The 21,411-nt window shown below is 39.7% G+C and overlaps 1 protein-coding gene across 1 annotated transcript in view; it reads left to right on the top strand.

The window, feature by feature from the left end:
* The window catches only part of Sorcs3 (sortilin related VPS10 domain containing receptor 3), a 593,715-nt gene that overhangs the window by 488,688 nt on the left and 83,616 nt on the right, over positions 1–21,411 (top strand). Inside the window, exons 10-13 of the mRNA XM_021151815.2 lie at positions 6,448–6,594; positions 8,115–8,217; positions 12,939–13,015; positions 15,848–15,939. Of these exons, the coding sequence (XP_021007474.1) occupies positions 6,448–6,594; positions 8,115–8,217; positions 12,939–13,015; positions 15,848–15,939 (419 nt within the window). The remainder of the gene's footprint in view (positions 1–6,447; positions 6,595–8,114; positions 8,218–12,938; positions 13,016–15,847; positions 15,940–21,411) is intronic.

The following is a 21,411-nucleotide window of genomic DNA, read 5'->3' on the forward strand; positions in this document are numbered from 1 at the left end:
ATATTTACACCTGTGCTCATCCAAGTTAATTTGTGGCTTTATAATGTAATAAGGCATCACAGCTACTTTGATGATGACGAAGAAAGATTACTCTGAGAGAAGAAAGATTCTTTTAGGAGGCTGCAGATACTGGGTTGTTTGGATCCACTTCGACCATCGAAAGCTGCTGGTATTCAGTCCTCCCCATGAGCCTCTTAGGCTGCTTGACAATGCAGAGAAGACAATGAGAGAAATAACTGGATGGATGTCCCCAGCAAGCCTTGGCGCCAAGATTCCTTGGAGAAGGCAGTGGAGACCAACTCCACTGAACTTCCTCTAACCAGAAAAGGCTTATACAATTTTGAGAACTAATCTAGTGCAATAGTCCTCAGTCATGCAAGTTAGTTTGCTAATTTATTCTCTAATTCCAACTTCTAAATACAAAATAACCATTGATGTAGAAAAGAAAGCAGTGTTTGATGGTCAAATAATTATTGGTCTCTTCTGTAAGGTGTCAACAGCATACTCCTTTAAAACAAGGCTGGTGTTGACAGCAAACGGTTGAATGTAGTATTTTGTGTGCTGTTACTTATATTCTGACAGTTTTTCACACAGTGTCTTCTAGTATGTTTTATTTTCATATTTCTTTAAAAAAACCCACAAATATCCATTTCAGAACCCAGAGTTGAGCTAAGAGTTCTTGTTCTGATGGACCTTCTTTGATGCTTTCTCCTACTATTAAGTATTCAAATTAAAACTCCCTGCAACAACATCATTTTAGCATCAGTACCTTAGGCCAACACTGTAAACTACAATGAATACACAACTTGATGTCTGGCATGGTGGTTATGCCTTCAGTCCCAGCCCTTGTAAGTAAGGGAAGCCTGATCTATACAGAGAGCACCAGGCTAGGCAGGGATATATAGTGAGACCCCACAAGCTACATATAGATTTCAAAATTATTATAATAAAAGATTTTTTTTCCACATGGAAGATGTTTCATTGGAAGGGAGAGACAAAGTAATGGCAGAAAGAAAAGAGAGGGGGCAAGAGAAGGGGGCAACAAAAGTTTTAAAAATAAAAAAAAATGAACAGATGAAGCTAAATAGTTATGCATCTGATCTCAGCAAAAATATACAAATTATTTGTGTTTCATATGTGCTCGAGAGAGAAAAAGTGCTCATGAAATATTTTATATTTTTCAGATGGTCTGAAAACTCCAGATTATATTTTATATTTCCATCTCACCTCAACTCATGCAGTAAATTTTCCCCTGAAGAAGTTGATCTAGAGTTAAAATTTATGAAATTAATTATAGGCAAAGGAGAGTCACATACCAGAAGCCAAATTGATTATCAACTCAAATTAATATTAATTAAAAGTAAATAAAATGAAAACAGTCTCATACTCTCAATGGCTAACTACATACCTATGTAACATATGTGGCCAATGGCCTCCATGGGGAGTTTCATAGATATACTATTGGTTATTTCTCTGTGTGGTGACTATTGTTTCCCAAGATCACTATAAAGTTAAGGGTCACATGAACTGAATGGCTTGGCTCACATCACACAACTAGGATACTGTGATGCTATATCTGAAAGCATCCATGTAAGTCTGGCTAAAACGTCAAGCTTTTCCTTCTAACCTTTGTGCTTTTTATAGTTTTTATAAGAGTCATAATTGATATGCAATAAGGCATACATCCTTTGGTATATGTTTCTGTGGATTTTGGTATGTGCCTGCAGTTGTATAACTAAGTTTACAATCAAGATGTGGAAGGAACCCATTCTCCAGAGTCCCCACTTTAATGTCCTCTGGTGTGTACTCAACTTTTGCATCAACCTCTACTTCTGAGAAATAGCCACTTGACTTCTCTGAGGCTCCAGCTTTGCCTTTTGTAGAATGACACTTAGTGGCATAATATCAGATGTAAGCTTTGGAGTCTAGCCTTCCTTGGCCTAGAAGAATGCATCTGAGAGTTATCTGGTACATAACAGGTAGTGTGAATTATATCAGCGTGTGTTCATTTTTATTGCTGAGTAGCATTCCATTCTGTGAGTATGCTGCAGTTATTCTTCATTAGCTGGCAGCAGTTAGGTTGCTTTCAGTTTTGTATGTTTGTGATTCAAACATCTGTAAATACTTACAGGAAGATTACATTTTACTTAAAGGTAGGATTGCCAAATTAAATATAAATATATGTTCATGGAGCTATCAGTGTGATTTTTAAAGTGGCAGTTCATCTTGAGGGTACGAGTATTGCCATTGTTTCACACATTCCTCAACACTTGGTACTATCAGGTGTGTGTGTGTGTGTGTGTGTGTACACGTGTGTACACACCCACGTGCTCATATGCATTCTGATTACAGTCTGGATGCTCTAGCATGGGAGGTTTATTTCTCACTTATCTAGTGACTCTGCTGAAATCTCTATATATGGACACATAAACTGTAACTCTTTGAGTGATTCCCCTATGTCCCAATTCTCCGTCTATTATTTGGTATTTCTTTGCCTTACTTGTCTCTAGTGCCTGTCCTCCATTCTATCTGCTTTTATAACCTTCAGTGACCGTTCTTAGTCCAGATGGATGGCTGCTTATAAACTCCACAGGGACTTTTCCCCTGCAATAACCTTGGTCAGACCCTTCCCGTAGTTCTGATGCAAGGGACAGCCCACGGCAGATCAGACTAATTGCTTTCTCACAGCAGATCCCTTGTTTTCTTTCAATGAGGTCCCAGGGACATGGCTAACAGATGACCATGCCACCTGGACACCATGATCTGCCAAGGGACCTGCAGTCATGTCCCTTTTCACCTCATTCTGATTCCCAGAGGGAATTGTCAGCCTGATACTATTGCATTAACTTTTCCTGGGGGTGATGAAACCAATTGTTTTTTCACCCCAGTTAGGTCATCAAAACTAAGAGTCCATCAAAGTCCAACTTGGTGAGCCTGTGAATTTATGGCACTGGTGAAAGTTTGCCTCCAGGAACATGAATGATCCCTCAAACAGCTGTATCACCAGAAAGTTCTACTTCATCATACATGATGGCCTCATGCAAAGGGCATCATGGAGGCAACCTTTCACTTAACCTTCTACTTCCTAAGTACTCTAGTGTCTTCTAAGATCACTTGTGCTTATAGGAAGGCTTGGGGGTGGGGAGCAAGGACAATGGCTAAGATATCAGATCAGAGTCTTTTGGGTCTGTCTTCATCCTCCTCCTTCCAGGATTGGTCTGTTAACATTGCAATTCATCTACTTATTGTTGTGTTGGCCTCAATTAGTTGCCATGGAAACCTTTACTCTAAGATGGTGATCATGTTATACACAAAGAAGAAGGCCACACTGCAACAGGCACTTGTACCCATGGGCACCATCACATGGTTCTCACTGGACCTTCAGGAACAACAGCAGCAGGCACGCTAAGTGATTTCACCTAACAATGCGATAAAGAATATTTACAGATTTCTAACTTGGGGTGCAACCAAACCATACAATTTCTTGGCCTGAAAGACACAGTGGCTCAATGGCTCAGTGGCTCAAACTGATCATCCATTTGCTTACACAAGCCACGAAGCCATGAATCACCCCAGAAATGACACAGAGACCATCCACACACAAATGGAATGTGCCTCAATTTTTCAGGAAACTTGGGAAGATTGTTGTTGTATTGTGTCTAGCTTCAAGAGAGGCAAGTTCAGAGCTGAGTGAAGAGAGTTCCACAGAAATGCCTCTTTCCTACAATGTCTGGTCGCTATTCACTTTATTTTAACTGTAGGAATTTTTGGTGACTCAAAAAAAAAATTTCCCATCTTAGTGGGATATGGAACAAACATATTCTGTTTGTTTTCCATGCTCATCCTACGTGTGTTTTTACATGCCTGTTCTCAGACAAGGATGTTCCAGGCACTCCCCAGCAACAGTGTGTCATAGACCCAGAGTCAGACCTGTTTATGTTCTACGAGGAAGTGAACAGCACAGCCCTGAGTGTGAGTTGCAGGAGGGCAACTGATTTAGGAGAAAGGTTGGTAGATAGAAAGAACACCAAAAGAAAAAAAAAAAGTTTCCCTTTGGTAGGAGGATCTACAGAAAGAAAAGTAAGATTCCCTGCTCTAGAGGAACTATAAAACATCCAGACTTAATCAGCATCTTTTGCCATCAATTTTGTTGTTACTGATTTTTGTCTGTTAGATTGTTTGTTTTTCTTTTTCAAGACATAGTTTCTCTGTGTAACCCTGACTGTCCTGGAATTCCATATGTAGACCAGGCTGGCCTTGAACTCAGAGATCTGACTGCCTTTGCCACCCTTGAGTACTGGAACTAAAGGCATGTACCAACACTGCCTGGCTTTGCAGTGGATTTTAAACAATAAGGCTGGGGGTTGAAGAGATGTTTGCAGTCTTGATGATGGTAGTTCAAATACCAATATCACGTAACAGGACAGGCACTAAGAAAATGAGTACAATTCTGGCTTCGAGGGATCTGGTGCCCTTTTCTGGATTATGTACACACTCCACATATAATCTCCCTCACATATACAAGTAAATAAATGAAATTAACCTTAAAAAAGACATAGGCTGCTTGGGAATGTGTGAGATCTGAGTCTTCCCGATGTTCACTGACTGGAAGCTGACGAGAAAGGAAGGGTACATCTAGGGACCCATGCCTCTTACATTCTGAGTGCCATCATCTTTACACAGCTTCTCTGCTTCTACCTTCAGTTCAAGGTAACAGTCTAATCATCCCCTCTATCTATCACTGGCTCATTGTCAATTTCTTCTATTACTGTCCCTTTCTGATAGTTCTATTCTCCTCCTGACATCCTCTGTCCCTTTGTTTGAGATATTTTTGTTTGTCTGATTTGAGTTGGCATTCTCTTCCAAGGCCAGTCGGGTTACTACAAAAACCAGCTATAAAAAGCCCTTAGTTCATCAATTAAAGGATGTCATTTAGGAGAAGAGGGAAAAAAAAATCCTCCCTTAGTGAAACTTCTCCTTTCCACCCACTAGTGTTGCTTTGGAGCTGCAGTGAATGGCAATGAACCAGAATCCTTGAAGAACACAGGATAGGGAAACTTAGAAAGGCGAGACATCTCAGTGTTGTCCAGTGTGCTAGTTACTTTTCTTGTGGCTCTAACAAACACCTGGAAAATGAAATTGAGGAGGGGGAATTTATGTCGGCATAAAATTTGAAAGACAGTGCCTCGTGATGGGAAAGTCAGAGCAGCAGAAGAGTGAGGTGGCTAGTCCTGTTGTGTTTACAGTCTGGAAGCAGACATAGATGAATAATGACGAGCTAACATAATCCTTTTTATTCAGTTTGGGTCTCTAGTCCATGGAATCACACCACCCTATATTCAGTATAGCTGTTCCCTCCTCTATTAAATCTTTTTGAAAACATCCTTAAATGTATACTCAGAGGTATCTTTCTATAAGGACTCTAAATATAGCCCAGTTGACAATCAAACACATCCAGAAACCTGCTATCCAACTGTGTGTGTGTGTGTGTGTGTGTGTGTATCTTTCTGTCCAATTTTTACTTGGGTGTATATGTAGCACACAAGTACACATAGAACCCCCCCCCCACATACTCTACCTTGTTTTTAATACAAACACACACACACACACAATTTTATTTATTACACCCACAGATACACACAAAATGTTGTTTATGTTTTGGCTTTGGAATATGCTGGCAATTATACCAATCACTTTCTGTTACAGGAGATTGTCATCCTAAGAATCTTTTCTCCTTTCCAGTATGTAGAGTAAACGTCCAAGTGGAATTTTCGCTTAACCTAGGATGCATTTAATTGATAAATCAACTCCGGCTACTTGTTTTATAGTGCTGTCCTTTATTCCTTCAAAATATCAAGGGCAGGAACATCCCAATACATCAGGAACTCTGGCAAGAGTATTCAGCATTAGCTCATAGGACCTTTGTCAGCCAACCAGGGAAAAAGAGAGAAACCACTGATTTTAAAGTCACCTACAAGATGATGTGTAAACTATACCATGTCATACAGTGAGGTAGAGATGTGCATTGATATCAGCTTTCTATGTTGGATCATCTGCCACATAATGCCTACGTCATTTCTAAGATTTATTAGTGGGCTACCATAAAGGGTATTCGCTTGGTGACTTCCAAATCTGTCTACTAGAATCCCTTGGGCTAACAAAGTTGTCTCTGGAAGGGGTAAAGCCTTTGGTCATTATAAAAGGAACTGTTAATAGTTAACTAAAGATAATAGTCTATGGAACAAAGAACAAAGATAGACAAGATGGGGAGAATCTGATGTGTAAAAGAGAAGGCATGTAAGGATTTGAGATAGGGTACCAAGGTAAACCTTGGGGACTATGACATTCCTTTTATACCCTACTTGAGATATCAGTGATTCTTTCAGGGTATCTCCAAGGCTACCACCTTGGCCCAACATGGGTCTCCATCTCTTACCTTTTTCCTAGGTAGCAGGTATCAAGGGGATATTCCTGGCAAACAAGAAGGTGGATGACCAGGTGAAGACATACATCACTTACAACAAAGGCAGGGACTGGCGTCTACTGCAAGCTCCAGATGTGGACCTGAGAGGAAGCCCAGTGCACTGTTTACTGGTCAGTTCTCCAGCCCTATGTAGAGTTCACAGGGCAGGTAGCTCCCCTGGGGATATTGTATCAAGGGCTCTCTTCCTTCATTTGGAATTTGTCTAGTGTTGAGCAATATTAGGAGCACAGGGCTGTAAGCTCAGACCACTACATGGATTGAATGAAAGACCAATTGCACAGGTTTTCATGTATAAGAAACAATGTCCTACAGCTGTTAGTAAAATAAATATGTGGACAATGAGTCTGTGTTTATTAATAAAAGTGCTAGATAGGACTCAGTAGGGCTAACTCATATGTTAACTGATAGATTGTTCTGTGCTGAATAGATGTCATGGTAAGCTAGGAAGCCCAGCAGGGTCAGGCTACACTGAACTGTCAGTTAACCTATTAGCTTTTGAAAGTCATTTCTATGAGAATGTTGAGGCAGATAGAGTGGGGGACATGATGTGTAAGATGACATTTCTGCTTCAAGGTGCCTTGATGTAAAGATAATTAACACGAATAAAACCATCAGGTCCCTGTTAGTCAATGTTTGCACCAGAAGCCATTCTAACATCTTAGCTATGTGACTGAGTTTATCCTGAGACAAAATTGTCTGCTTCCATATATTCAAAGAGATTTATTAGCCATGTGACTTCTAGACATTGTGTGAAAATCTAGTTAAAATCATGTCTAAGTCAGAAAGAGCCACTGAGCCACTACCATTTTGTAAGTTTTAGTTGAAGTCTACACTTTATTTTGTTTAGTATTTTCTGTGGCTTTAGTTTGGCTACTAGGAAAGTCACACAAATGTCTGCCTACTCATTGGAACAGCTCATGGGATCACTGGTTGGTTCTCTCTCTCTCTCTCTCTCTCTCTCTCTCTCTCTCTCTCTCTCTCTCTTTCTCTCTTTCTTTCTTGATGATTCTTTATCTTAGTCTCTTCATCTAATTTTCTCAATGTCTCAATTTGTCTTTGTCATAATTATTTTTATTTTATAGGTTTATCTCTATATACCACCAAACCCCTTTCTATAATAGGCATAGGAAAGTAAAGTGTTCAGTGAATTTCAGATCATGGTTTAAAATGTTCTAAGTAAAATTATAAGCAGGCTTAAACACACACAAACACAGATGCAGACTATGGTTTGAGAAACCTATTGAGAACCTGGACTTTGTCAGGTAGTTTTCCATTTCACTCTGTTGGATTTGATGGTTCCTATGATATCTGAAAGATTTTCTTCATCCTCTGGGAAGGTAAGGTCTACTAGGCTTCCTAAAGCTAGCCATGAACTAGACCTTGAAGGCTAGATTGACTGCAGAAGAGGGCATTTGATACTAGGTTAGTAAAAGGGAGGAAGGATCTAGGGTGATACTTGGGACAACTTCTAATGTATAAAATGCTGGATCCATCAGGCAGATGGGTCTGAAGCTCAGGATCCCCACTGCTGCTGTCCCTAGATGATACCCATCTGCTCCACCTCTTATCCTGCAGGGCAAGGGTATGACTTGAGTTTCTTGAAATTACACTATTTTCTTCTTCCTTTTAGCCCTTCTGTTCCCTACACTTGCATCTGCAGCTCTCTGAAAACCCATATTCTTCTGGAAGAATCTCCAGCAAGGACACAGCGCCTGGACTTGTGGTTGCCACGGGTAAGAAAAGTTCTCTGCAGTTGTTTTTCACCAAAGGCTTTTGGGATAAAGTTTGTGGCATTCTCGTGGGTGATGGATTCATTTGAGCTTTAGATGGAAACTTCCCAGAAAATGAGCAAGATTGTTCAATCCTCAAAGCCCATCCTGAGAAACTGAGATGCTAAGAGCTTTGGACAGTCTTAGCTTCTAGGTTAATTCATCCTGCCCCAAAGTCCCAGAGGGGTCCTCTTCATCTAGTAAAAGGCCAGCATTCCTGTCAAAGTCAACTTACTGATCAGAGAGACTGTAAAAGGGAATTCTTAGTTTGAGAAAACATTCAGTACAAACTTCCCAGCTCTCCAAATATCAGGAAGTGCAGTTTTCCCTTTACACAGAGGCTACTTTACAGAAGGTTTCACCCCAGAGCTGTTTTTTAATCAGGAGGTCTTTGGCGCAAGTAAAGGTTTGTTTACACATGATTAAGCACTTGGCAAAGAGCCTGGGCAAAGGGGCAGAAAAACTTGAGTTTGCAACATTGGAGCCATTGTCCACTGAGCATCAATCAAAAGTGATGATACAGCAGCTCTCAGATGAAATGAAAGTCTCTGGGGAATGTACCTGGATTAGCATGCATCTGATTTGCATACACCTTTTAAGGAATACATTGTTGACATAAAGTAAGACAGGCTTCTAATCTTAGCACTTACAGCTCTGGTATCAGGGAGCATGCCCCACCCCCAGCCCCAGTGAAAGCACAGGAATTCACATTGACTTCCTGTTCCACCAACCCACTACTCTTACTTCTGGATCCCTTGTTCTTGTAGAAATGGATTCCTCCTCCAAAGCTCCAATCCAATCAACTTTCAATCACTAACAGTCACCAAGCACTTTAATAAACTCAGAGGCTAATAGAGTTTGCTGCCTTCACCGACAGCTTCACTTCACTCAGTGTGGATGACTAACATCACTCTTCTCAGAAGCACCAGAGAGTGAGCTGAGTGCAGGCTCTTGCTTAGAGAGTGATACCTACACCCAACGTCCATGAGTTAGTGCATCAAGGTCAGGGGTTATTAGCCTATCTGCCTCTTATCAAAGTCTACAGGAGAACAAGGCTGGAACAGAATCTATACTTGACAACAGTGGTCACGGATCAAAGTAGACATCTGAATGTTTCTAATGATAGCCCGGCATTGCTCAACTCAACCACTCTGAACTTTTGTGTTTCAGTTGGCAAAGTGGGGATAATAGAGCTAACATAGCTAAATTGAGGGTTAAATGAAGGGATGAATTTCACATGCTTTCAAATGTTCAAGATCTATTGGCTATTCTGCATAAGATAGCTACCATCACCCTGTATTCTTGATGTCAAAGCTGTTTATGCAGGAGAAGGTAGTTTGTTTTTTCTCCTTCAATGGAACCCATAATTCTATGCTTACATTATACATGCAATGAAATTCAGGAGCTTGTTATCCTGCTCTCTAAGCTTAGCTCTGACCCTAACTTACTAGTATGGTGAGTGTGGCTTAGTTTTTTTTTTTTTTTTTTTTTGGTTTTTCGAGACAGGGTTTNTNTGTGTAGCCCTGGCTGTCCTGGCACTCACTTTGTAGACCAGGCTGGCCTCGAACTCAGAAATCCGCCTGCCTCTGCCTCCCGAGTGCTGGGATTAAAGGCGTGTGCCACCACGCCCGCCTGGCTTAGTTTTTAACTTCTGAACTTCATATCCCCATTTGTAAGACAGAACTAGTTATCTTCCTTATAACTATAGAGAGAAGACCCATCTATAAGAATGGGCACAGTTCTCAGAGTAGGTGACAGGGTATAGACCCCAATCATTCGTAAATTAGTCTAATGCTATGTCTTTAATGAGTTAGCAGGCATTCAAGCATTAAATGTTGAATATTTAGTCATATATATCAAGATTTACTAATTTCTTTCCCTTGCGCATAAACTCCGGAAGCTACTTGCCTGCCTTGGAGCAGTTGGAGAGCTAAGACATAGACAACAAGATCCTGAGATAACTAACATGCTGGGTTTTGCTTCTGCATATCCAGCTTCCATTACTTTCCTGGCTTTCACTGCTGTGCAAGGGGGGTGGGGAGTGTTCTTTAAATACCTACCTTCCATTCATGCTTCTATTCCCTTTCTCTGACTGAGGAGCTCTGGCCTCTGTCTCCCACCCTCCCTACTTACTCTCCTTTCTCACATTGTCTTGAGAACTGGTCTCAAGGAAACTATGGATAAATGAGTGCACTGGGGTTCCTTCACACCTCTAGTTAAGGACCTATCTGGAGAGTCTAATGGTGACTTTTACCAGAAGCATTAGGATTTCCAATATCCTGAGCATTGACTCCTAGGACTAGGGAAGAACTTGCAACTCCATAGCTCACAGCAGTGTAGTCTGAAAAGCATGTTCCTTGCCTTGGTTATACAGCAATGAGCTAGATGAGATGATGGCAGCTCTCTTCAATTCACACATTCTGAGACAGAAGGCAAATGGGAGGCAACATCATGGCCCAGCCCACAATCATTCTTACTGCAGAAAAATGGTTGATTCTGTAACCATCAAACACCATTCACAAGCCACCAACTGTGCCACCTCCATGTCTAACCCATCCCTGCACTGCTTCCTATAAACTCGGAACACACACACCTCATGCTGCCCCATTTTTCCATGCAGTTGGCTATATATGGTTTTGCTTTGTTTTGTTTAGTTTTTCTACTGAGCTCTTGACATCCCTGTTTGTATAGGACCTTTGGCCATCATCTGGGGAAGCATTTCTAACCCAGAGTGCTCCAGAATTCTTTCTCTTTTTTTTTCACAATTGTTGAAGGAGCCAAGAATGGTTGTAATGACAGGAAACAGACAAAAGAAGTTTAGTAAAGCTACCTCAAATGTCAGTAGAATCTTGTTTGTTTACAAACTAAGTTGTTGGTAAGAAATATCCCTGTTTTCCTGTGTCATGCCTCTTTCCTGATTCCTAGATGCCCTTCAGACAGCTATAGCTATGGTACCTTCTAGTATGCTCAGCAACCACACTGCCTAAACCTCCTTCCACTTGGTTAGTGAAACCCTTTAGTCAGGTCTTCCTTCTTTGACATTACCCAAGCTCTTGCTGTTAGAATTGCCAATGGAGTCGCTTCAATTCTCAACACAGCCAAGCATAAGATCACACTGGAAGCATCTACTCTGTTATTCAATCCAGAACCTAGTTTCTGGCCTCTATAATTGTCTATGCATTTCTCTGCATGCTCTTCAGATGATGGAAGATACTTCTGCATACAGACTTTATGAAGTGGCCTTCTTACCATCACAGAGCTGCCAAATCCATCTAGAGAAGCCTTTAAAGAGAGGCTGAAAACATCCGAACCAATGTCTAATGAGGTTAAGAAGCAGTAGAATAGATTATGAGGGGCCATGGCAAATACAGAGCTCTCTCTTCCTCTCCCTACATCACTTCCTCTTTCCCTCTCTATTTTTCTCTGTAGACATTATTGAAATATCTAATGGATAGTGTACACTTGATAGCACATATAGCTACCATATTCTTTTAACCAGTGTTCCCAGTACTAACCGTGGAACCATGACTTTCTCCACCTTTTTTCTTTGTACGTTTTGGCTGCTCTCCCTATACCTATGCCTAAAGAGACGAATTTCCAGACAGATTTCTATCTCTGCAGTGGCTCTCAGCACTTCTCCCCCTTCTCCCCTCTCCTTTTACACCTACTTCCTGAGCCCTAAGCACCAGGGTTATTTTTGGAAGCTAGAGTGTCAAAACAAGTTGGCTAGCTGTGTGCTCCTTGAGTCTGATGGGAGCTTGACAAGCTGTAGAGCCTGGCTTTAATTTCTCACTTTGAAGTATTAAATGTCAGGAGATCAATTAACATTTTCATTATTGCATTTTTATTGTGCTCTTATTTAGGTTACAGATGTGTGGGAGCTAACATTCCCTTTCTACTATGTTTAATGAAAAAAAAAATAACAACCAATATGATGGACTCTTAGATGTTTAGGGGGCTGTTTATTTATTTATTTATTTATTTATTTATTTATTTATTTACCTTGTAAGGGAAAAAGATGTTTGTCCTGGTTACAGGCTTTATAAGGTCATGTCCAGCGGTGCCTAGAATTCCTTCTCATGCAAGCAAGACATCTCCAGCACCCTGGTCCAGGCCAGTGATATATACTCACTGCAATCGCCCCTATTCACGCCCCCTCCAAAGGTTTAAACAGCTTTTGTTCCCTCCAGTAAACTGAATCACTTTTCTGAAGCATCTCCCTAGTGTGTGTTGTTTCCAGGTGCACTCACACTAACCGAGATCTTGTCTGCACCCTCCTAACCCTGCTCAGCTTCCCAACCTATAGTCCAGTCCAGTGTGCAATGGGCCTGGCTACCCTAAAAGCAAAAGCAGACACGGCACTTTGCCAGCGTCATTGTACACCACTCATGAGCAGTTTGAAACAATCTGGGTAGTCAGAGTAAATAATTCTCATGTTCTTCAATATCTAGTCCCTGAGTCCTACTGTGTAAAAACGAGTTTGTGTCACATTGTTCACTGGCTTTTCTCATAATGGGTTCCCCCCCCTCTGGATTTTCACTTTTAGGTGATGTCTCGAAAAAGTGTTCAAGAATTAACCATAAGCATCCTTCCGGGATCCTTTACTCTGATTCTCCTCCTCTAACCCTGAGCACACTTAAAACGTAAACTTCCCGACAATTTCAAAAGATCATTTTATGTTTCAGGTAATATTGGCTCAGAACTCTCCTATACGGATATCGGTGTGTTCATCTCCTCTGATGGGGGCAACACCTGGAGACAGGTGAGCAGAAGACTCCGAGAGAACGGGCAATGGTTAGAGTAAACTCTGCCAACATCTCGGCTTCCTGCAGATTCCTAGGCTCCTTGTGACTTTGTAGTTGAAAAATCTTGAAGTAGCTATCTAGTTTACTAGATCTAACTGGCAGCTTAGAGGGGTCATGGTGAGGGGTAGGAGACCTGGACCTGGAAGAGGAAACCATTGCCTTGTGCTGGCTGGTTATATAGTCCCTTCAGCATAATGCATGTAACAACCTCTGGATGCTAAATGCTGTTCTGGTTCCTGGGGATACACTGATGGAGCTGTTTCTGTCATGAGTGTGCCAAGGAACCTTGGCAAGCAGCTCTCATCAACTTCCTCGATTGGCTTCTTTATCTTTAAAGTGAAAGGATTAGAATGTTGAAACCAGAAAATCCATGGAAGTCAGCGATAATTTAAGAGTTCTATAGGCTCAGCCATCAGTAACTATAAGACAGCTTAATACACATATATCTACAAGAAAAATACGTTTAGTATCTCGGAGGGATGATAGCAGTGCCCTACACACAGCCATTGTGTATTTGATATATGCTGAGTGTGAATGCATTTTTTTACTTAAGTTTAATGTAGGTAGTCATATGTGATTATTAGTCAACACAGACATATTTAATGTCAGCAAGATATCAGGCAAAAAAGCCTTATGATTTGACATTCCTTCCTTTAATGAATTCAAATTTAAATGGAGGAAATAACTTCACATAAAGCTAAATATAGTTCAGGGTTATTGTATTATTTTAATGGTCTGATGATCATGGGAAGAAGAATGAAAAGTTAGTTCTATTGGGGAAACTGGAAAACAAAATTAGAGATGATGTCTTACTAAGTGTTAAAAATAAAATTTCTAGCTAAGGAAGAGAAAGGAAAGGGTACCAGGTATTTTGATGCAGATGAATTCTCCATTGGGTGTCTTGCTGGTCATGCTCCAATTTGGGTCACCAAATTAAATCTGGCATCTCTACCACCAATATCATTGTCACCTTCTCTTCCAACAATTCCAAGACTACCACCAGAAAAGTATTGTCAGGCATTTAACAAATGCCACAGCTATTTTAAGTACTACATAATATACAATGAAGACTATGTCAGATCCTGCTCCAAAGGCTATAATCATGTGACTAGAGAACGGGCATATGAACAGGAGTCAACTTTCAAAATATAAGATAATCTATTGCAAGGACAAAAAGAGGTCAGAATCTGTAAAACAAACTCATCCAATATATAGAATCATAATTGTTTAAGAACCTAAGAAAATACCACACATGGCCAGGTAGCACAGTTACATCCCTTTCCTGTGCTATTACCATCTTGACTTGTTTCTCCTCTTTCTCAAACTACCAGAGCTTCTACCTTTCACATCAATGCCTGGTTAAGGAAGACTTATCAGTGGCCAGGAAAACAATATTAGGATGAAAGTGTGAGGACCACTTTCTCTTCCTCCCTGATTTTAGTCCTGCATCCCCATCACATTGATATCACAGAGCCATCCTCTGACTAGCACTGTAGACGTTGCTTATCCATCATATGTGAATCGCAGCTTTGAGTTCACTGCCTGTTAAGACTAGCCATTAGTAAGGCATTAATTTTTTTTTTTATCTGAAAAGACAAATGTGAAAAGAAAGAATTCCAGGACTAAGAAGGTTACTTCTTTGCAATGTTCATTTGTACAGGAGATCATGTTATTCCTATCTATTCGTCTTATTATTAATTAATTAATTAATTTATATAAGTACACTGTTGCTGTCTTTAGACACACCAGAAGAAGACATCGGATTCCATTATGGATGGTTGTGAGCCACCATGTGGTTGCTGGGAATTGAACTCAGGACCTCTGAAAGAGCAGTCAGTGCTCTTAACCACTGAGTCATCTCTCCAGCCTCCATCTGCCTACTTCTGCTGCTTACACTTGTCTAGTCCTCTTCCTCCAAGTCACCATCCTAAGCTCTGCATCTAGGCCACATGAGCCAGCACCAGAATTCCCAATGCCTTTTTTTCCTCTATGAATTCTGAAACTGTAGTTTTTTGTTAAATAAATACTGTCCTTGATTCAAGCTAGAATTATACAAGGCATAAGCTTTGGTATATGTAGAGTTAGATCTGAACACATCTTTGAGACTCTTGTATTTTGCTAGTATTTAATAACCATTTATAAAAGATGGAGATCAGAAACATTGAATCAGTGAACCAGTGAATGGATAGGTTAATAAGATATGGGTGAATAGCTCAGGTACTGGCTTGTTGTAAGACCACGAAAGAACCATATTTTAAGGCATATTTGTAAAAGTGGTTCACGGGCACCAAATTTGGGTCTTCTTCAACCTGTAGAAGAATCTAGGCCAAGTGACAAGGTCTAAATATTCAATTTTTCTAGGGTTTGGAGAAATTCCATTTCGAGTTCTAGATAAATGAACATTAAAAGAGCATAGAGGCAGAGAAACACAGATCATAGGAGTAACTTATAAAGAAGCAAAGATAGGGAAATTTCTTTGAAATCATCATCTTTTTGGGGGGAGGGATGGTTACCTAGTTGAGAATGTACCATATTGCCTCACCCTCTTATAGAATATCAGTTCACATGACTAGTGGAAAATGTCCTACGAATGCCATTTGAGTGGGATGAGGAGAGCATTTGTTCTTTGTTACGCTAGTTTCTCATCTATAAAATGCAGATAATCCTTGACAGACTATCTAATGGGATCACTGGAAGGCTCAGAATCTAAATGCAACAATGTGTGGGAAAGACTGCAAACTGGTAAGCACTGCAGATGTAAACCATTCCTATGATTGTTGTTGTTCCAGATCTTTGATGAAGAATACAATGTCTGGTTCCTAGACTGGGGTGGTGCTCTGGTGGCCATGAAGCACACACCTCTGCCAGTCAGGCATTTGTGGTAAGTATGGCTCCCTACCCTACTAACAAGCAGCTCCTCAGTGTAGATGGTTGGGACAAGTTATTCTGAATGGCTTTACATTCACATTCATTTTCTCACCAGCACACTGTTTTCTTAAAATATCCTTATATCATCTACTTCATAGGTAGCATTAGTATGCCAGATAATTCAAATGGGGCATGTGACAAATGGTAGTAAGAATGGATGGTAAGGTAAGGCAGAAAAGAAGAGAAGGACCAACAAGCCCAGGTAGCCTTGATTTGGAATACCAAATATGAGAAACGAAAATTGCTCTGAAGGGATATTTGGGTTCATGTAACAGATCCTGAGTTCATTTCTGAAAGAAAGTTCAGTTTATGATTCTATGGCTGTTCCATCATTAGATGACATGTGAGTGTGTATATGCATCTAAAGATCAAGGGAGGAAACTAAGCTGAGACTGTAGATTTGCAGCTGTAAATAACTGGAGAGTAGTTAAAGCCATTGTGTGGGCTTAATACTGTAAGAGGGTCTGGACAATGAGGGGAAGCCAGGAACTCCAGTAAGAAGAGCCTTGGTGAAGCCAGTCTTTAGATAATCGAGAAATAGCCAAGAATGTAGAAACCTATGAAAATATGTCTTCATGAATGCTAAGGAGATAGATGATAATGGAATCAAAATCTTTAATCACATCAAATCAGTTATGGAGCAAAAAGTACTAAACCCACTTATGGCTTGAGAAGCCTTTATTAGAGTAGATTTAAAATGGAAGTGGAGTTGGAAGATTTTGTAGCAGTTATGAATGTATGTATGTATGAATGAATCTATGAATGAATAAATGATAGTGTAATTGGACTCAGAAAATGTATGCTAATTCATTAATGAGGACAAAGAATGAAGTAAGAATATATGTTGAAGGGATATAGTGATGATTTAGGATTTTAACAAAGGGTAGATGAATGTCTTGCATATAAATATCTTGAAGAGGAAAGTTCATATTCATCTAAATAGTTGTTTGTATGTGAGGCTAACCAAAGTGCAAATGGTAGCATTCACCCCGGGCAGAAGCTAGGGCCCAGCTTTAACCAGGGCTTTGATTATCAGTAAGGCCAACACTTTTAGAGTAAGAATTTAGTGGAAAACAGCTGGCTGTGTCTGAAATTGGGTTGATGCCCTAGTGTCAAGTCTTATCTTAAGCCACTTTAATAAAGACTTTCTTCAGTTTGTGATTTAAGTCATATGGAATTGTCACTTTTAGGTTGAAACATGCTAAAATGCGGTCAATCTCATAGAGCTTCATTAGCACAAGGTAGAATAGTCATACTATTTTATTATATAAATAATCTTTAGTGATATGTAGTGTTTCTTTCAAGAAATTTGCTATACTAGCCTAAGGGTGAGCCTGTGAAAATTCCCAATGTAATTATCATCCATTTACTGCTTAATAATAGTCTGGATTTTTTGAAGGGATGTTATATCCCAGGCACTGTTCTAAACTGCTCCAATGAATTATTCAGTTCAACCCTACATGTATAGGTATTTTTTAAATCACCAATATCATTTTAAAACACAAGTACATTAAATACCTTTTGCAAAGTGTTAGTGCAAGGGTGTTAATTGGAGGGACCACTGTAGTTCCTGCATGTTAACTGTTGATATTTTAAGCATGATAAAGAATACAGAGGCTGTGACGTGGTTCCAACCTGATGAGAGATTAGAGTTGATATATGGATTTATATGACCCCAAAGCAATGTCTGTTATAAGATGCTAACTGTATAATACTAGTTAGGGGTTTTCCTGTAGCAGGTGGCATGAAGCCGATGTTTGGAGGAAGGATGCTAGGAGTGCTAGCAGAAGTGATGAGAGGCAAGCTAAAGAAAATGAAATTCTGACTTGAGGCTACAATTCACAAAAAGTACAGAGTGCTCAGAAAAGAAAGGATGAGATTTCAAAAGGGGGCAGGATTGAAAAGCCACTAAATGTTACTTCAAGGTGTTAAGGTCGGGCTGGTAGGAAATCCCTCCAAGTATCAAGGCTCATTGGTATCTGTTTTTTTTTAATTGCTTTTTGTTTTTTTGTTTGTTTGTTTGGTTGGTTGGTTGGTTTTTTGAAGGCTATGGGAGTGTTCTGTAAAGGCTTGACCATGTCATTATCTTTAGAGTTTTCTTATAAAAATGGCTGTCTAAGTTTTGCTTCATTTAAGCTTTTGAAACTCAAATATGGTTCCTTCCTTACAAGTTCTAATTAAGTTGCAAACTCAAGGATTTTTTAAACTGTATTTTAAGATGAAGAAAGATTAAGTAGTCAGTTCTTTGTGGTTTTTTTCTTATGGCCCTCAAACTGACATTATTTTGCATACAGATGTGTATATATGCACAATATAAAAGAATTACGTTATTTAACCTTGCCCAATGGTATAGAGGTTCTTTTGTCTTTTTCTTTTTAAATATGATTTGTATTTTATTTTTATGCTTTAGTTTTTTGAGATAGAGTCTTATTGTCAAATGTATAGCCCCAAAATAATAATTCTCCTCCCTCTGCTTTTCCCAGTTTTAGGATTACAGATATGACCCACAATGCCTAGCTTTGTATTTGTAAACATATAGGGGTTCTTATAGTTAAATAATAACTACATTGCTTTGCAGAGAAAATAGGAATCATAAAAGAAAAGCTGGGGAAACTTTACCTAGGCTAACAAGGCATGCTATTTCCTACAAATTGAAATGATATTTAACTAGATAGGTATGAAGATATAACAGTATACAGATCAACTCGTCCATCTGTGACCATGTAACTTTGGATGCATAGAGATTAGAGCCTAAGTACTGTTTCAGGTAAGCCCTCCATCCAGTATTACCAGTGTGTCTTGGGAATGTTAGAGGGAAATGAGCCATGGAGTTCTACTGAATGCAATTTTCTAGTGAAAACTCACCATGGACAGGGTGTCTAACTGGCAGGTGGACTGAGATGGGTTGAGGTGTGATAATTTGATGAGCCCTGACAGGCCGTTCCAGTCTCCCTTTAATGTGATGTTCTTGGAAACAGAAAGGGAAACATCACCCGGCCTTTGGTGCTGTTTTGTTCATCCATCCATAAGTTGTAGCCAGTGCATGCCTCTGAGAAGGAACATTGCATGTTCTGAAGGACTTCCAGGTGTCCTGCATGTGCACTAAGATAAAAGGAAGCAATCTTCCTTACCAGGGGGAAGAAAGCTGACTCTCAGTGACCATTGGCCTCTACTGTTGTGTTGGACCTTAGGAAGGATGTTGGTTATTTTTCATTCTTCCCTCATGTCAATACTATATAGTCAAAGACACATAGATTATTAAAGAATGCTACAGGGACTATATAATGCCACATTATATCTGGTATAGCAGATTATTTTCTGATGCCTTAAGAGAAACCACATGCCAGGATAATAAAACAGTAAAGACCTGTTAGTAAGTTCTCAAGACAGAGAATTCTCGTCTTCTGCCATGGCTTTAGTTGGGGGAAAATGTTAACGCTGAGCACCAATGAACTGACATAGGATTTTTGCCCAATGTCCTAGGTATATAGACTTTTAGAAATGTGTAATTGGAAGGACATCTAGATATTTCTGGTGTTAGCTGTTCTAAGTTTTCATGAATATATAAATATACAACTCAAGGAACTATTTCCAATTCATCCATTTGTCTCATCATTGACTGCTTATTGTATATCTCTAGCACTACTAGATAGGCTGAGGTACACAGTAGATGAGAACAACAAACAGGAGAGCTTATGTTCTGTATGTGAACATTAGACTATTATTTCGAGTAGCATCACTGGAATGTAAAATTATGTTTCCTTATTTTCTTTAAAAACTGACAGGTTCATTCATGTATTCTCTCTAAATTCTAACTGAATTCTACATTCTCTCCAAATTCATTCATGGACATCGTCTTCCTTTTATTGTGAATAACCAGCATCTTCTTTTAAATATGTGAAAAAACTCCTTGCTAAAAGAATAAGCTAGGATGAAATGGAAATTAATTCAGTTTTAGGCTGTTGGGTTTTTTTTTTTTCATTCTTTTGATAACCATGCTGTCTAAAATTCATATAATCTGTTTGTAGACCAGTTTGTCTTCCACCTTAAATCACACTGTTTGGCAGGTCTTTTATAAAAGAAAGTAAACTCTGAAATTGGACACAGTATTTAAGATATGGCAGAAGGGTTATTTCCTTCCCCGAGTTTGCGGTCTATGGGCGTGTACTAGGCTTTATACTGTGATCAGCTTTTGTAGTATCACTATTGTTGGGCAATAATTTAACTTGTGATTGACAAGGGATGTGGTTGCCTTTGCTAGAATTTGTTATTTCATTAATTAACCTTATCCTTTTGTCAGGTGTACAGCTTTTTTCCTATCACCCATCTTTTTGTTTGTTTGTTTGTTTTTTTACACTCTATTATATCATTGTTTTGTTTTGTGTATGGGTATTGTCCCTGCATTTATGCCTGTGTGCCATGTGTGTGCATGGTGCTCAAGGAGGCAAGAAGAAGGCAGCAGATTCCTTGCAACTGGAGTCACAGCTGGTTGTGAGCCTCCTTTTGGTTGCTAGGAATCAGACTAGTGTATTATGGAAGAACAGCCAGTAGTCTTAAGTAATGAGCCATCTCTCCAGTCCCTACATTTTCCACTTTTAAGTTGAACCTATCTTATAAATCAAATCCCTTATCAGGAAGCCAGAGCCATCTAGCCAAAGGTCTCCCTGACAATGTTAAATGTCAAAACATAGAAGGCTATAAAACATCTAAACAGAGACCAAAACAGAAAATAACAAACCAAATCTTTGTGTCTCCTCTACTCTCTTCTTTCCTCATTGAAATACCGCAAAAATATCTTCCATAACTGATTATATTTACTCAGACTATATATATATATATTTCATCACCAAACCCTATTGACTTTTTCCTCTTGCTGTGTCTGTTCTCTACAGTAACCTTTATCCAGACCCATTTCTTACTTGGCCTTTTGTAATGACCAATGTCTGTCCTTGCCATTCATCTACTTGCAACCACTTTGAGTCGTGGCAGTGTGTTCACCGTAGAGAAGTAAAATCTGTCTTTTAAAGTTTGCATCACATCCCACTTCTTTCCTTTCATCTGGAGACAAAGCCCTCTCTTACGGCATCCAGCCTCACTTCCAGATTCTACTTCCCTTTCCCCTCTGCATCACCACTGAGCATCTTTGTGTTGGGAGCACAGGTCCACACCACAGTTTCCACTGTGATATACCTCCCCTACACAATCCCATACCTCCTTCCTTGCTGTTATTTAATATCTCCATTAATACCACCTCTTTGGAATAGGAATTTTAGTCACCAGCAGATTACTTTATGTTATCATGCTTCATTTCTAGCTTGTTTTTGCATCAATTTATTGGCATATTGTTTGTCTCCTCAAATCAATTACAAATTGCATTGATGCTGTGCCTTGCCTCTCCTCTCCTCTCCTCTCCTCTCCTCTCCTC

This window comes from Mus caroli, chromosome 19 (genome assembly GCF_900094665.2).
Source record: "Mus caroli chromosome 19, CAROLI_EIJ_v1.1, whole genome shotgun sequence".
Classification (NCBI taxonomy): Eukaryota; Metazoa; Chordata; class Mammalia; order Rodentia; family Muridae; genus Mus; species Mus caroli.